Source organism: Pararge aegeria, chromosome 6 (assembly GCF_905163445.1).
Source record: "Pararge aegeria chromosome 6, ilParAegt1.1, whole genome shotgun sequence".
Lineage (NCBI taxonomy): Eukaryota > Metazoa > Arthropoda > Insecta > Lepidoptera > Nymphalidae > Pararge > Pararge aegeria.
The window spans coordinates 15,314,496-15,333,103 of NC_053185.1; the positions used below are offsets into that span (position 1 = coordinate 15,314,496).

General features: G+C 37.2%; 2 protein-coding genes across 2 annotated transcripts in view; one reads left to right on the forward strand and one right to left on the reverse strand.

Annotated features, from left to right (window-relative positions):
• Window positions 1-9,763, reverse strand: part of LOC120624242 (U4/U6 small nuclear ribonucleoprotein Prp31) — a 29,481-nt gene extending 19,718 nt beyond the window's left edge. Inside the window, exons 1-8 of the mRNA XM_039890681.1 lie at window positions 9,394-9,763; window positions 8,059-8,194; window positions 7,145-7,349; window positions 6,794-6,936; window positions 6,151-6,335; window positions 5,464-5,604; window positions 4,258-4,407; window positions 416-643 (exon numbers count right to left, since the gene is read on the reverse strand). Of these exons, the coding sequence (XP_039746615.1) occupies window positions 416-643; window positions 4,258-4,407; window positions 5,464-5,604; window positions 6,151-6,335; window positions 6,794-6,936; window positions 7,145-7,349; window positions 8,059-8,194; window positions 9,394-9,588 (1,383 nt within the window). The 5' untranslated portion in view covers window positions 9,589-9,763. The remainder of the gene's footprint in view (window positions 1-415; window positions 644-4,257; window positions 4,408-5,463; window positions 5,605-6,150; window positions 6,336-6,793; window positions 6,937-7,144; window positions 7,350-8,058; window positions 8,195-9,393) is intronic.
• Window positions 9,764-12,006: 2,243 nt separating this feature from the next.
• On the forward strand, window positions 12,007-17,595 carry LOC120624740 (probable nuclear transport factor 2). Its single transcript, XM_039891432.1, has 4 exons — window positions 12,007-12,262; window positions 12,539-12,610; window positions 14,717-14,815; window positions 17,194-17,595. Exons 1-4 carry the CDS (start codon window positions 12,155-12,157, stop codon window positions 17,305-17,307), a joined length of 393 nt encoding a protein of 130 aa, XP_039747366.1. The 5' UTR covers window positions 12,007-12,154; the 3' UTR covers window positions 17,308-17,595.
• The last annotated feature ends 1,013 nt before the right edge of the window (window positions 17,596-18,608 follow it).

Below are 18,608 nucleotides of genomic sequence, written 5' to 3' on the forward strand. Positions count from 1 at the left end.
TGGTAACCTTGAGCTGATGCTGCAGCATTAAGTACTCAACGCCTCAGCAACTTACTAGCACTTTAGAGCTTATATGAATGACCTCGAATGAGAATGAGTAGATAAATGATGATCCAGACCTCATAAACATTATTTAGAGGTTACCAAAGCGGTGGGTAGGACTTCGACTTCACTTTCGAGTTCGAATCCCAGCACGCACCTCTAAATTCTCTAAATATCACTTGCTTCATCGGTGAAAGAAAACATAAACCTGCATACCAGAGAGTTTCTCAATAATGTTCTCAAAGGTGTGTGAAGTCCACCAATCCGCACTAGGCCAGCGTGGTGGACTACGGCCTTAACCTCTCATTGTAGGAGGTGACCTGTGCCCTGCAATGGGTTGATATGATGATGATATGTAAGTAAAGGTACTGACCTGCAAAGGTGTAAAGGCGACCGAGGACGCGGTACCGGAAACCTGTCTTCGTATGCTGGTCGCGCCTCCGTATTGCTGGTTTTGTTTCTGCAAGTTCTTCTGCAACGTCTTGCTGATGCGCACTTTGGTCTTCTCGTCTATTTGCGGCAATCGGACGCGTCCAGTCCTCGATTTCCCAATGGTGCCGCGCGTGTATCCCAAATCTTCCTGATAAGCGTCGTCTTCAATCTGTATGAAACAAAAGCTGTTTTGAATGAAAAAATATTGGATATAACTTTTTTTATAGTACTTACTGACGGGACTAGCTTATGGTAAGGGGAGAACCATCGAATATAAAGAGAGCACCACTTCATAGGACATGCAAGGAACACGTTACACGTCCGCACCGCTAGGATTTGGAACGCCCTTCCAGCTTTCATTTTCCCCAGTACCTACAATGAGTTTTGATTTGAAGGTAGGTACCTTCAAATCAAAAGTTAATAGGCATCTTCTAGTCAAGCGCTCGTCTATAAACATAAAAAAAAATTAAAAAAAAGTCCTACAAAGTACCGCTCTGTGTCCATGAAATCACGCGGTTAACTTTTACCAGCAGCTTTTCCGCGATAAAATTATCCTATGTATATCTAGACCTACATGGTGCCAATTTTCTTCAAGATCTGTTTAACGAACGAATAAACAAACGCGCACACATTCGCATACATATAATTTTGGTAAGGATATGTCGAAAACTTATATATATCTACCTATAGTTACAATTCGAATACGTTGTATTATTTGTATGGATTAAATAACATAAATGTATTAAAGATTACGTAAACGATAGAAAGCTTGGGTATAAATTTGTCTAACTTCATAGCTAAATAATATTTAACCGTGTGATGGTGATAACAAAAAACACCCGGCTCTTCTTAGTTTAGAAACCTCCTAGTTCTGTGAAAGTAAACGAATGTGCCTAGTTATCACCATCACCGGACAATAATGATTCCATATTATAATATTATGTATAAAAGCTTCATAAATGCCCGTGATAGACCAAAATGAATAAACAATTTGAATTTACTAAGAATTTTAATTAATAAAAAAATAATTTAAACCAAACGCAAATATTGCTACTGTTTAAGTTAAATGAGATTGTTTCCAGGTAGGTTGTGTTTTCTCATCAGTTCAAAGTGTTTAAGTCCTTCTAAAGCCGGCTCATTTGAATGCAGGTGCTACTCGATTTACACCTGTCCTGTTTCTAAGCGCGAACATCTTTTCTAAATACCCATGCTATCTGAATACAGCTGGCGCTCCGACTAACGAGGCCATACGTCCGTGCTTCACCAGTTAGAGTTCCGGTCTATTTGAGCACAGCGAAAAAAAACACATTTGAAATTCTGCTCATCTGCAAAGAACCGCGGCCCACCGAGCGTAAAGTAAAGCTGCGGCCACATTTTCGAAGCGAACGCACGTCATACCGTACGGGCTGAACGCATTCCGAATGTTACGCCCTGCTTGCCTTAAGGACTAAACGTATCTCGAATAAAAAAGCATCAGAGAACCCAGTGTGAGATTTTTTACCTACATCTACCTATTCAATCGTGTGAAAGATAGTCATACAGATCTCGTATAAAAGACACTTGCATCTCACATTCGAGATATACAAAACTCGCATGAGTGGGTGGCACTTTCAACTTACATGCGAGACATACGAAAATCGCATAAAGTTCATGTTTAATTTGCATGCAAGACATACAAAACAACCGTAAAAGACACCTGTAATTCACATGCAAAGCATACAGAAGTCATATAAAGGACACTTGCAACTTGCAAGCGATACGTACAAAACTCAAATAAAAGGCACTTTCAACTCGCATGAGAGACATACATATCTTGTATAAAAGACACTTGCATCTCACATATGCAATTGATATTTATAAGATTCGCATAAAAGGTATTTTAAACTAACATGCGAGACATACGAAACTTGCACAGTTTTTCAATTTGCGATAAAGGACACCAACGACTCACTCTCACTCTAAACATGGCCACTGGATAACTTTGAATTGAAACAATTCAATACAAAATCAATAGCCTATAACAGCCTCCTGCTGGACTAAAGAAGTCTCCCAACGAGAGGGTTTTTCCGTAATCAACACTCTGGGCAGACGGGTTGGTAATCGCAGTAGATGGTAGCACAGAGTATTGGCGTGCATAGAGGTAGGTAAAGAGTATATTAAAAAGGAAAAACCCCTTAGTCGCCTCGCCCCCTTAGTCGCCCCTTAGTCACCCGCTATATTCCGTTCGTAATATTTCTCGTAATATACAATATAATAATAATAATATCGTTTATTTCTTTCAATAAAATTGCACATACATATAATGTGTTGACGAACTGGCTATCCTAGCTAGATTTTATCTGTGTTAAGGAGAACCAACCCTCGCCCCGGAAAGAACATAGTCAGATTTAATTGTAACTTAAAAAAAGGAAATAATAAAAATAGTTAGTAAAGCGTGTATGTTTGTGCGCGCGCGTGTGTTTGTGTTTGTGTGAGTGTGTTTGTGTGTGTGTGTGTGTGTGTGTGTGTGTGTGTGTGTGTGTGTGTGTGTGTGTGTGTGTGTGTGTGTGAATTTTTTTTAAGAACCGCTGCGTAGTTCGGTCGTATGTGTAGACCGCTTTAAATGTATAAGGATTCCGCGAATATCGGTAATTATTACAGTAATGTGTATAAATATTTGCATGTTACTGGTTTGTTACAACAAGGCATATAACTCTGTATCGTGTCTGTGATTGTTAGACCGATTTAATTATTTGTATGATTCCGTTTACGTATACGCGCTATGTATGGTAACATGTTATAGGTATGTGGGTTATGTTGAGTTACTAATTATTGTTACTAAGCAGTTTAACAAGACTAAGTTTCGTTAAATCTGCGCACTAAGTGTTAGTTTTCAATCAAACATGAAATTGTTAGCGTAATACGGTAATTTGATATGGGAAACGATAGGATACAAGTTAAATATAAAATCTGGATTTTTAACCTCGGCAATGTACCCTCTATGCACGTTTAGCTCCGAAACCGGAGCATCCTCAAGAGATGTTGACTTTACAATGAATAATTGTTAAGACTTAACAGTTATTCATCGAAGAAGGGAATAGGCATGTAAAGTTTCCCAAGATTCAGACAAAAAATTATATTTAACAAGTTTTTTAAAAATGGTAAAAGACTGTGCCTCTCGGATTTCAAGAGGCAAGGCATTTCAAAGCTCGGTGGAAGAAAGATGAATTATATGAAGGCACCCTTAAGATCAGTTTCCTTGCAGTACGGAGAACTTCACCAGGGCGACCAACGAATTCAAATTTTTCGTTTAAATAAGGTGGAGAAGAAGGAAAAAACAACACACAGTAGAGAATAGAAAGAATTCCGGCGAAGTCGAATAGGTAACCACTGGAGACGAGAACGAAATTGTGATACATGGTCATGTTTACGTAACCCAAATATGAACAGAATGCTAATGTTTTGAAGTCTCTCAGGTTTATTTAACTGATCGTCAGTACTTGATACTGGGAATCCGGGAATAGATCGACAGTAAAATCAAACTGCTAAAAAATTTTGGCCCGACTGTATAGCTCGGTATAGTAAATAATAATATAAAGTAAATATACTACGACAATACACACACCGCTATCTATCCCCAAAATAAGCGTAGCTCGAGTTATGGGTACTAACATGACTGAAGAATATTTGTTGAATAATATGCATAAGTATTTATATTGAATAAAATACAGATAAAAAACCAGACACCAAAAACATTCGTGTTCATCACAAAAAAAAAAATTCTATAGAGCACGTTACACTCACGTCAGCGAAGTTGAGCCGGTTTGCGTTCTTTCTGAACTCTGTCATGGCGTACCGCTCTTTCATCTTGCGCACGCGTTTGCCTCCGCGCTTCTTTCGGCTCTGCTCTATGGGCTTCGGAAGCGGCTTCACAAACTTCACGGGAGGTGGTTCCTAGGTGAAAAAAGATATAACAACATTATTTCAGTTGTTGAACACTAAGCTTAATTTTGTCCATCAATCTGTACTGGGAGTGTGGTGGACTACACACCGAACCTTTTAAATAAATAAATGTAAATACATATATTACGACAATACACACATCGCCATCTAGCCCCAAAGTAAGCGTAGCTTGTGTTATGGGTACTAAGATGACTGCGAATACTTTTATTTTATTTAGTCGTATGGCATTTTCTACGAATAAGTGGTTTAAATTATTGATATTATCAACAAATTAATAAGTTACAAGTCAATGTCCAGATTAAATAAATAATAAATATACTACGACAAAACACACATCGCCATCTAGCCCCAAAGTAAGCGTAGCTTGTGTTATGGGTACTAAGATAACTGATGAATAATTTATGAATACATATAAACACCCAGACACTGAAAAACATTAATGTTTATCACACAAACATTTTCCACTTGTGGGAATCGAACCCACGGCCAAGGAGTCAGAAAACAGCGTCACTGTCCACAGCGCCAATCGCCCGTCAACCATGTGACGGTCTGAGCAGGGAGATCAAAAAGGTCGTTGGGCAATCCCTTGTATGAAAAGACAGGGCGGCGCTGGATTATGTACTCCATCATCTGATCTTCTTCGCCGTAGGCATATGTAGCAGATGGTTTCCAACCCCAGTCAATATTGTTATTAATAATATACATAAATACTTATAACATACATATAAACAGCCAGACGCTGAAAAACAATCATATTCATCACACAAATATTTTCCAGTTGTGGGAATCGGACCCACGGCCTTGGACTCAGAAAGCAGGGTCGCTGCCCACTGCGCCCATCGGCCGTTGAAACCGTCTCATTGTGGGAGGAGATCCGTACCCTGTAGTGATGATGAGACTTAATGCTGGGTGACAAATACTGCTCGACGACAGAAAAAAAGTATTGTGGCAGTAGCTACTATATACAAAAAACTACTAAAACTACTAACTAAGTAAAGGTGCAGATCCATACGATGCCTCGTGGTTTTAATCTTTAGTGTAAAGTACCTGTAGTTTATCGAGTTTCTTCTCGATATTCTCTCTGAGTTGTCTTCCAATTTGTCCATCGGTGCTCTCGTGGCACGCGTCAACCCTCGCGGCCAATGTTAGTTTTGTCGACACAAGCTTGGCTGCTTTGTATCGTAATTCCTGTCAAGAGAAGAAACCACTTTTACTTCACGATCATTGTAAAGTCATCGTCTCCCGAGGATGCTTTGTCATGATGCGTTGTCATAGCGAAACGTGCGAAGATCTGTTTGGTATACCGTACAGATTCTCCTGCTTTCCACGGAGCATAGCCAATTAAGATTAATTGAAACTAACTAAACGCAAGTTTGATTTGCACAAGATTCCATAATAAAGATATGGAACACAACATATGACAAAGTATGTATTAGTATATACAAATAAACACTAAGACACTGAAAAACATTCATGTTCATCACACAAATATTTGCCAGTTCTGGGAATCGAACCCTTGGACCTTGGCCTTGGACTCAGAAAGCTGGGTTGCTGCCCAGTGCGCCAATCGGCCGTCAAATTGCCGGTTTGAGTAAAAACTAAATTATGATATGTACATAAAAAAGAAGACAATAAAAGTAAAAAATAAATGCAATCAAACGATTGTACATTGTGACATAACTACGAATACGTAATTAGTTATTTAAAAATAGAAGGTCAGATTTTTACACTCACGGGAGTTGCGTCCTGAACGATTTGGGAGAAGTAAATGAAGCCAGTATGAGGCAATGAAGCGGCCTGAGAGAAGCCCGACAAGGCCTTCTTCTGCTGTCCGAGTGGAAGCACATTGCAGGCTGGCATTTTAGACAGCTTTGATAAACCACCCGCAACACCCAGAATCTTCGCTGCCGTAGAGGCACCTGTTAAACAGAAAGGATCCATTCAGTGATTTGGTTCAATTAATGCAATGATATTAAATTTCAGTCTATAGCTAGATATAGATATAGATCTAGATATTATTTTTTCAGATTCTTAATATCAGTCTGAAGGTGTAAAATTGGCAGTGATGCCTAGGAGATCACGTTAAACTGTCCTGCGTCTGATCTGTCTCCAGTCGTGTCGGACCGTCCCATAAGACTTTGAGTGAGAGAATAGAGAGTGCTCTTGCATTGGCGCAGATACTTGTGCACTATAATATAACCCCTAATAAACCTCTAACACACAGGCAATATACAAGGCCATATAAAATGTGTGTGTTTAAGTGTGTATGTGTGTTTTTGTGTTTGTCTGTGTGTGTGTGTTTTTATTTATCAATATTAATATATCCTCTTCCAACCAGCCAGCTAATTTTAGTGTAGTGTAGCAATCGAAAACTTACCAACAATAGCAGTTATATTTGGAGCAATAAAAGTCATTCTGCTCTCAACATATTCGTAAATGTTTGACTTGAAGTTGTTTAACTCTGTTGCCATGTCACAACCCTCATAGATCTCACTCAGTTCATAGTCAGAGAGCAATTTCCTGCAAGAAATTTTCTGTTTATTCTATTATTATTTGATCTAAATTTCTGAGTTAACACTACTGTGTTATTTTAAATATGTAATAACTGATAAGCATCTCTGTTCTAATTTTGAGAACACAGCTATAGAGATTGTACACCGATTATTGGTCACCTTTTAAGTACACTTTGGAAGCAAAATTGCATTTTATAAATAATTAAAGTCTTTACCCCTGAGTTGTGGATGCTGTGACCGATACAATCATAATAGTAGCCTGTGTCAGAAAGCTCTGCAGTATCTCGTTATTCTTAGCTCTGTCCAAATCATTACCAAGCTCTTTTACAGTGCGGATGTACTCCAATGGTGTTATTATCAGCGAGTCTAGTTCTGGAAACCTTTTCTGGTATTTATCCCGAACAAATCTGTGGATAATAGCTGCAAAATGAAATGTGATGTTTTAAGGTAACCTACGTTTAGTAGGTTATAGACTACTTACAAAAAAGTCGTTAGTTTTTACCATATTAACTTCAGCCAAGTCAATATAGCTTAAGTTTAATAAAATAGTTTTTGCACTGCAAGCCATACAACATAAGATATAAGACATTAGGTAAGTATCTGTTTTAGGTTTCGTTTAACCAATAAAGTAGAAACAACTAATGTTAGCCTAGCCAAAATTGGACCAAATCAATATCACTGACATGATACTCCGAGGCCTATATTAATTTTGACTCTGTTGATAGAACTTCACAGTAGTTTATTGTAATTTGAATCTTGAATGTTGACATCAATGTTATTGTTGTTGTCTTGTTGTATGTATAATTTTAGTGAATTAAAGCCCAGAGCTATGGTTTGCGGCATTACCTGTTCTATTTCAATCATATTGAAACATTTTATAGTAAACATATAGAACACTAGTCAACTACTAAATGATTGAAGTGATTAACCGCCTGTTCGAGAAACACTACCTGTGAAACATATAACTCAATCTTATGTGAAATTTTATTTAACTACTGATTTATTAAGACCCTACTTATAATCTGGAGCACAAAATATAAACTGCAATTTGCATTCAGATGTGCTGCTACCTGCCTTGTATTTCATTGGCTGTAATACCTACCTTAAAAATATTGCATCAAATATCTACCTATTTCCCCGTCAATCTCAACAGCTATATTGTTTGCCTCTACAATCAATTGATATTCAGGGTCTGACTCCATCAAACCAGTCACCTCTATTTTTTTTCTGTCACTGCCCACATTTTGCGCAATTGCTGTTACCACCTGAAATTTGAATGAACTCAATCCCATTTTCACATAAATCTTGCCTTATATACTTCAGTAGAATACAAGGGGTCAATTAGATTAAGACTATTCAACAAAAGGGCCGCTTCCGAGGCATTAGCACTCAACAGAAAAAACCTATGCAACCTAGTGCGAGCGCTTACGGGGCACTGTGGGCTTAACAGACACATGTTCAACCTAAAGCTGCAGGACACAGATCTATGTAGACTCTGTAAGGAGGCTGCGGAGACGCAGCTGCATTTGATCTGTTCCTTCCCCACGCTGATGCATAAACGCAGCACTCTTTTGGGGAAGCACATAATATCACCAGAGGATGCTAAATTTCTTTCAGCGAGGAAAGTGCTGCTTTTCCTGAAGGCGACCAATGCTTGCTGGGAGATCTAGACAGCAGCATCACAATAGATCGTAGCCGGTTGACGTGACACCAGGGACCAGGCGAACCTGAGCCGCAAGCAGAAGAAGAAGAAGAAGGGGTCAATTAGCTATAACTATAACAAAGTTTTTAGTGGTGGTAAAGCTTTTTGTGACAGAGGTTTTCCGGGAAAGTACTATTGCCAAGCTTATTTCTGCTGCTAAGCAGCATTGTTGCAATTCTGGTCTAATGTGGTCTGGTGTATTACCAGGCACATGCGGCTTAACACCTACGCCTCAAATTGAAGGACACTGCATATTGTAGGAAGTGCTCCTTGCTTGCCCTGTGAAGTGTTGCTCAGTTTAAAGGCGATCGTTTTCCACTTACTATCAGGCGGGCAATCTGCTTGGTTTGCAATAACTACAATAAAAAAAAATTCATTAACTTTGTGGATATCAATCAAGACCTACATGTACCCACAGTTGAGCACAGACCACAAATCAAAAGGGGATAGAGCTCAGATCCTCAACACTGCTTCAATGCAGATTGGTTGGCTTTTATTTACTAGCAATTTTCTACTATAATAACTGTGTCCAAATTCTGATGAATTCTAAACCTTTAAGAGCCATTGAGTCATATCACTCGCCCGCTTTGTAGTGAGATAAATAAATGGAATATCAGTTTAAACTTTGTAACTTTTCGGCTTTGTCATCACATTATTAGTGATAATAATCAAAACTGATGGCTTAACATAATTATAAGCGAATTGTTCATTTATCAGACCAATGTTGTATATTATTTTTATAAAGGCAAAATAAAACAATACCCTTTGCAGACGATCCGAATGTCTTAGTTTAGCAAGTTCCCTAATGGATACATTTTTAATATCTTCTTCATTTGGTACAACCGGGAACGGTACAGCAAATTCATTGTCATTTAGAGTTTTACTCTCAATAATTGCTTCAAGTTCTCCGTCATCATTTTCTTCCAAATCAGCCAACAGTTCATCAGCTAGAGACATTTTAACTAAAAATAAATCAAGTAAACAGCACACGAGTTTGAATTGGGCACAATTTTTTTGGGCACTGTTTGTTGATTAATTAAGATACTCCATTAATAATGTAATACATTATTTTGGTAATTAGTAGATTAAAGTACTTGTCAGGTTATGTTGTGATAGCGCAAGCGACACAGATGAAAAATTAAATGTATTATATTATATACAACATACACTGGAGTCTTTTTCTCTTTATTGTTTACGATAGTGAAAAGGCAGAGGTATATCACTGTACAGCCAACACTGGAGTCTGTGATAATAACAATAAATAATAAATAAATATACTACGACAATACACACATCGCCGTCTAGACCCAAAGTAAGCGTAGCTTGTGTTATGAGTACTAAGATGGCTGATGAATATTGTTATGAATAGGATACATAAATACTTAAAATATACATTTAAACACCTAGACACTGAAAGACATTCATGTTCATCACACAAACATTTTCCAGTTGTGGGAATCGAACCCACAGTCTTGGACGCAGAAAGCAGGGTCGCTGCCCACTGCGCAAATCGGCTGTCAAACAATGCTATTATAATGTATATAATTATTGATAAAACCAAAATTAGTGTTATAACACGCTAGGCCACTTTCGACAAACTATCGGTATCGGTCTCACTATGACATAAATAGCAATAGTACGATACTATCACATGATAATACTAATGATGACTGAAATATTATATTGGTAAGATACAGATAGTCGTTATACTGATATTGTCGAACCGATTCCATTTGCGTTGTTGCCTGTAGATTCTATACAATGGATAGTATTGAACTAGCGATCGTTTTTTCAGTAGTATAATTTAATGTAATTAATTAATCGTCAAACATTGATATATATATATATATATATATATATATATATATGTATATGTAATAAAATAAAAAAGCCTTTATTCACTGACTAAATGAATTTTCTGAAGGATCTAACCACATGGCCAGTCCAGGGCCGTTCTAGCCTCTTAATCTTTCTGGGGACGTCCGTTACTTCTGTGGCCTTCCTAATTTTCCTTAGACTCCACTTGTCTTCCAGCTTAATATTCAACATACTCCTTTCCATTCTATGTTGGCATACTTTGACCTTTGTTTGGTGAGCTATAGTCAATCCCCAGGTTTGACACCCATAAGTAAGGATTGGGAGAATGCACATGTTATATACCTTGAATTTGGTTGGCATTGGAATATATTTGTGTTTTAGTATTTCTTAAGTGACCAGCAACGAGCCCAGCTGTTGTTCACTCGCCTTTGCAATTCCTTGTCCATCTGCATGTTTGGTGAGATTATTTGTCCTAAATAGACATATTAGTCCAAATATTCTATCTGACAAGGGCCTTGTTATCTTGACTGGCAAGGGCTTTATATGTAATGGTAAGAAAGGGAATCGGATGCCTTATCGTAGTATATAAATGGTATATAGTATGATTTACCATACTCATTATATTTTTCAACAACTTTTTTCACTATAGGTATGTGGTCTACTGTTCCGAAATCAGCTCTATAACCTACCTGTTCTCGTGGCTGTTCTTCATCTAACTTTTTATTGAGCCGGTCTAAGAGGATTTTAGAAAATATTTTATAAAATGTTGTCATAGACTTATAGGACCACTATAGACCTATAGTTATCCATTTTGTCTCTGTTCCCTTGTTAATTACTACTCTTGTTGACCTTGGACAACTTCCTTGTCCAAGATGTTATTGAATAGATTGGGCCAAGCAAAATGCCTAATATTAGCAACTCACCGGTCCTCACTACACCTTTATAGTTCTTTTGAGATAGAATGGCTTTCATGGTTTCGCCTTCCTTCTTACATTTGGGCACTGGGCCGATATTGATAACTCTGTTGAGCTATAAAGTTCCCCGAAGAAGATGTGATCTTCTTACTTATTTCTTCTATCTTTTTTATGTTCTTTTTTCTATCAGTTAACAATTTAGCTCTTTCGTTTATTGTTAACTTTGTATTATGTCCTATTCCGTCCTTATATGTCCGTTTCATGTTATGTGTTAATAGCGTTCGTAGCCATGGTTCGTAGATAGCGAAAAAGTCGTTACGTTTAAAATTAACAAGGACGGTAAAAAATATGAATTTATAGTTTTATAGTTTGGTGGCAACTTTCCACAGTACCAGTTTCCACAGGCTAGCTAAATATGGTGTCACCTGAGATGCAGAATCGGCGTGCACCACATTTATGTATGGTTTTATTGTATTTATATATCGATAGACTAAGAATAATCCATCTGCTATCCAATTGACAAGCGGTAAAGTCGAGTTCCAATAACGTGATGTTTGTATTCTCTTTTCTTATAAACCTTATATTTTCTGACGCTAGAACCCAATGCCGTGAAGCCAGTTATTTAATTTTAAAAAGTATAATTTTTCCAATTCCGAAGAGGACACAATTCTGAATTCTGTGATACAACTTTTCTGTGTAAGGTAATGCAGGAGGCCCTCAAAAGGCCTAGATTTTCACAATTATAGTGATTATTAGCAGCTTGTGATACTTGGGACAAATAAACCAGCCAAATGGCACTAAACTCACAGTACGATGCAATCGGAAAAGGATTCGTACAGCAATACTACACACTGTTTGATGATCCGGCACAGAGACCGAATTTAGCTAATATGTACAATGTGAGTATTTCTACGTCGTCAATAAGACTAATAAAACGCTTTTTCATTTCTTCAATCAATGTTACACCGCTTGCAGATAGTTTCAAAATGTTTTTAGGTTATGTCTAAACCTCCCGCCGAAATAGTCAAAAAGTTAATAATTTGGCAAATATCACGTTACTCAAGTTTACTTGGCAAATAATATATTGTGTAGGGCAGCTATTTTGATATTATGATCATGAATGTTTTGAAATTCATATTGAGGTCTAAAAACCTGGTATGATGTCACCATTTCAGGTTGAAACTTCATTTATGACTTTTGAGGGTGTCCAACTTCAAGGTGCTGTTAAAATAATGGAAAAACTGAATGTAAGTAATCATTTTGAATTACTGTATGCTTCAGCCTTGTTGGTCTAGTGGTAAGCATGTCTAAAAAGTCCTGGATTCGATTGCCAGATGGGGCTAATAATAGTATTAAATTGTTCTGTCTAGAAATTTTTAGCGCTCAAAAGCTTAGCTCAGAGCTATAAAATTGATGTTGTCCAACCTAATGCCTTGGTGAGCATGATACCATTGGTCTGGGTAATTACCATTATCATGATGTGTTAATAATCATTAAATTATGCAACCTAGCAACCAGAATTGATTGTGGGTCAATGCTCTGATTCCTGTTGCAGAGGAGGGCCTGTAAACAGCAATGGGATGTTAATAGGGATTTATGATATAGGTTTTGTAATACAATGTTTACAGAAGTTTAATCATGGCTATATTCTGTATACATATCATTAATGTAAATTAAACATACAGGTGTAAAAGTAGTGCCTTCCTGATCACGATTTTTCCTGTGGAAAAGATATGCACTATTTTTGGACATATGTTGAGATATATGTTAACCAATAGAATAACATTGTGTGAAACAAAAACAGTAAGAGAAATTAGTGATACCATTTTTGTTCTGTAAATAGTCTTTATCGAGTAAATAGATATTAAAATTGGTTGGTTTTGATTACCCACATTTAAGTAGTTTTTAAATGAAATTAAGTCAAAATTCATTTATTTTGAGTATTCACAGAATGAGCACTTTTGAAGCATCAATTAAGTCTGTCTGTTAGATTGGTTCAGTACCGAGAAGTTGGAAAGAAACACTGCAGTTGGCTAAGAAAAATGTCTCAACACTACCTTCATGTGACCCTTACAAATACATATGGCGTAATGAAGTAATAGTAATGTAGTGTTTTGGCATATTTCAACAGACAGCATCTTTCAAATGTCAGAATGTGAAATGTCTGATGATGTATCCCATTTAATTCTAAGGCCATTATATATATATATATATGTGGGTGGACAGATTTTGTTTAACTATATCAATTTAATATTCCAAATCAATGTTGATACAGTGTAAAAGCAATTCTATGAACCTATCTATGAATATATCCCAAAAAGAGTGGACAGGTCTGAAAGTAGGGCTCTCCTACTCGTTTCAGTTAAAAAAAACTATGATCTACACAAGAAACACTAAATAAAATCACCCATGCTGCATTACATCTTTAAGGTTTCTAAGGGTATTGTTAGGGCTTGACTTCAAGCAATTTTATTAATTCTGCTTATAAACTAAGTAAATGTAATGAATTTACAAGAATACACACATTCCCATCTAGCCCCAATGTAAGCATAGCTTGTGTTATGGGTACTAAGATAACTGATGAATAATTTAAAGACTTATAATATACAGATAAACACCCAGACACTAAAATACATTCATGTCCATCACACAAACATTTACCAGTTGTAGGAATCAGACCCACAGCCTTGGACTCAGAAGACAGGGTCACTGTGCCAACTGGCAGTCATATATAGTTTGACTAGAATTAAATGAAGATGCTCAAAATTCTGGTGTTCCTGTAATCACTTAAAAACTCAAGAATGAGAATTAAAAAGACAAGAATAAGAAGGATGCACTTTGACTTTGAATCTGCACAAAAAAGTTTGTTTGACAGAATGGCAGGCATATTTTTGTGTTTCTTAGCAATTATTTAGCTGAGATTATTTTATAGATAGATATAATAACAATATTATAAATATATTGTTAGGGTTCTTGCAGATATCATCTATCATCATTAACAACCCATTAGGGGCCCACTGCAGGGCATTGCTCTCCTCGTAGAATGAGAAGGTTTTAGACTAGCCCACCATGCCGGTCAAGTGCTGATTGGTGATTTCACAAGGTTTTGAGAATACTATGGTGAACTCTCAGACATGAAGGTTTCATCACAATGTTTTCTTTAAATTTTTATAACTTTCAATTTTGCCCTGTGACTGAAATCCCAACCACAAGAATATTACCACTTGCTGGGTGATGTTAAATGATCGACAGACCCAAATACATCATCATTAGCATCTTTGTACTGTTTAACTTTGGTTTTGCACTTTGTTCATGTAAGTACATTAATATTTATTTATTTTATTGTTTTTCAGGCCCTGACATTTCAAAAGATTGGCAGGCTAATAACTTCAGTTGATTCACAACCTATGTTTGATGGCGGAGTTTTAATCAATGTCCTTGGTAGACTGCAGGTAGGTTCTTTCTACATTATCAAGGATATCTTTTGTTCCACATGAAGTAATGCTGTTCACCTGATATTTGGGAAATGTTACTCATCAACATGATAGTCATCATCTAAAGTCAACATCTCCTGAGGATGCTGCGGTTTCGGAGTAAAACGTGCGTAAGAGGGTACATTGCCGAGGATCTGTTTGGTGTGGAGGATATGGATTGAAGATATTATAAATTACACCATACAGATTCTCCTGCTGTTGGCGGAGTATAGCAAATTAAGCTTAATTTTCATAATTTGAAATGGCAGAAAATTAATCTAGTTATTGCACACATTGTAAGGAGGGCAAATAATATGCTGACGACACATACGGTATTTTGTAACATGTAATGTACCACCTTGTACAGACAGACGAAGACCAGCCACATGCATACTTTCAAACATTTGTATTGAAGCCTATAGGAACATCATTTTATGTTGAACATGACATGTTCAGACTAGCCCTACATGATGTTTAAGCGTCATGTTAAAGTTAAAGTAACGCAAGTAGAAGCCTTTTTCTAAGCATGTGTATTGCGTATGCTGTTAATTTACTTGCGCACTTTTAACTAATAAGTTCACCTTATTACTTATAGTTACTATTGCGCCAGTCTTGTCAGATTGCCAAGTGTGAGTTTTTCTACCTATGTTTACTTACTCAACCGTGTGCAAGTTAACTTCCATTTGTATGGTATCGTAAGAGCGCCATCTAGTGACGGTACGGTTTCTGGTACGGTATTGTAACTAGATAGATAGAAAGTCTTTATTGCACATACAGAAAAAAAACAAATTAAATAAATAAATAAATAAATATACTACGACAATACACACATCGCCACCTAGCCCCAAAGTAAGCATAGCTTGTGTTATGGGTACTAAGATGACTGATGAATATTTTTATGAATTATATATACATAAATACTTAGAAAATACATATTAACACCCAGACACTGAAAAACACTTATTATTGCTCATCACACAAACATTTTCCAGTTGTGGGAATCGAACCCACGGCCTTGGACTCAGAAAACAGGGTCGCTGCCCACTGCGCCAGTCGGCCGTCAAATTGAACAAAACAAAAGATAAATAAATATATATGCTTCTAACTAGATGTCGCTCTCGGCGTGAAAGTTAACTACAATTTATATGGTATGGAAAGAGCGCCATCTAGATTCTCAGTATTGTAAATGGTGCTATCGAGAAAGCGCTATCTAGTGATAATACGGTTTCCCAGTATTGTAACTAGTTGGCACTCTTTCGATATTATATAAATTGTAGTTAACTTTCACGCAGAGATACAATATCAATCATACTCTCGCGCGATCAAATTAGTAAACAGGTAGAAAATTACATTAATTGTCATAATGTAGAAAAGGAAATTAATTGTCATTAATACTCAGGAATTAATAAAAGAAGTAAGTACCTATAGCTCCATGAGTTACGAAGCCAAGGTGGCAATGAGCCGGACATATGGCGTGAACAGATGAACGTTGGGGTTCCAAGCTACTAGAGTGACCGTCCACTGCTGGACATAGGTCTTTTTGTAGGGAGTTCAAAATTCTACGGCTTTCGAACTAACGGCCTGCGACGTGCTTGATGTCATCTGTCCACCTCGTTGGGGGTCGAAATATGCTGCGCCTAACAGTGCAAGGTCGCCATTCCAGCACCTCAGGTTCCTAACGTCCATCCGTTCTTCGAGCTATGTGCCCCGCCCATTGCAATTTAGCTTCGGGAATTTTTGAGCTTTGTCGGTAACTGGTACCCTATCGCTACCTATGCAAACTATAAAAACTGTAATCACACATATCTTCACTGGTTTCATGGTTCTGGAGGCCCTACCGTGTCACCTTTTGACCCTGATGACAATCCGTATGTGAATAATTTAATTAAATGCCAAATTATGTTTTATATAACCCACATTTCCTTAGTTAATGTTTGCATTAATCTTACCTTTCCATTGAGGACATTGAGAATAGGGTGGCAATATTTTTCTTTGTTAAATGAATTTTTATTGCTTATTTTGTGTAGAAATAAAATAAGTAAAAGATAAATCATCATCACCTCTTACTACCAAACGCAAATGCCGTTATAAATCGGAGGTTAACTTCTTTTTTCCCGTTGCCGTGCTTTGGCATGTGGACAAGTAAATTTCATCCCTTGTCAGTGAAAGTAATCGGTGAATACATTTTTTGTCTCTACTTAAACTACTGCTATTAAGCTATGCAGGGGAAATTACAGTGATCGGTTAATTTGTAGAGGAATAAAAAAAGAGACAATAAATTTTCCTTGCTGTGGGTGAATAACATTCTGAATCGCAGTGTTGTCTATCTACTATTTTAACTTAATTTTTCATTTCAGTGTGACGATGACCCTCCGCATCCATACATACAGACATTCGTTTTGAAGCCACTCGGAGATTCTTTCTTTGTTCAGCATGACATATTCCGCCTCGGCATCCACGACGTCGCTTAATTCACACAGAAGACATTCTGTATTTATTGCGAACAACACAATTCATTGATTAAGACTCCCTTTTGCAACTAATACTGCGAATTGTTTTGGTTATCTAGGTATAAGCTAGTACGGTCAACACCGCTCACACTAATATGCAACCTGTAAATTGTTTCACGTAAGAAAAATATTTCAGCAACACACATCGTTTCGGCTTAGATGAATTTGTCGGATGGCTTTAGTCAATGTAAAGGCATTTTTATCAGTTACATGTATACATTTTATAATAAATACATAATTTTTTACTAATCTGTTTTTATTTTCTCTCCCGTTGAATTTGGGCTTCACAAAGCTTACAAATCAATGTTTTATTTTGAGATATGGTGTGCTAATGCCAAGCCGATTAGCGGTGTGGTGATCAGGTAGCAGATCGGACGGATTAAACAGTTTCTTAAATAGAATTCAACGGGTGCATACCACGATAATATTTTTGGATCCAATATATATACAGTGTATCCATGCAAATACAGGTAGATTATACAGTTGTCACCACCCCTTCTCTTTCCGGCAGTGGCGTGCACTGGGTTTCTTACCAGGATATGCATACAGCAGGAAAATTTAATAAAATGAAAAAAAAAACCACTTATACGGGCTATATTTCAATTTTAGGTATGCAGTGCTTTTGTGCATGTATGAAGTGCACGCCACTGCTTTCCAGGTGTGTTGTACGAGGCGATTAAGGGAATATAATGAAGAACGAGCAGTTTCCTCTATGCTACCTACCACTACCATCGACTGCGATCACCAACCCCGAACCCGTTTGCCCAGCGTGGTGATTATGGGCGAACCCTCTTGTTGAGAGAAACCTTTACTCCAGCAGTAGACTGTTATATGCAGTGGCGTGCATACAGGGTATGCACTAAGCGGGCAGTTGACAAATAAATAAAAAATCTCAAGCACGTGTTATAAAAATCTTGATAGGCATTGTGAAGGTTATTAAAAGCCTACCCTCAAGGTTTGATACTTGTACCGGACATACCGGCCACTGGGTACATGCTATTATAGATGGAGGCCAACCTGATCAGATTTTATCCATATAGCCAATGTATGTCATGATACGCAATATCGTCTATACAGGTGATTTTTTAAAGTTTTACATAATTCGTTCCTTATGAACGACACTAGAACGTGTTTCTCAAGGTTAAGGGGCTCGATTACTGGCTAGATATATTGTTTTTTCAAAAATCCAATATTACTCTTATCAAAATCGTCCCAGAAAGTGGTGTACTTCGCAGAATTCTTCACAAGTTTTGGATTGGCGG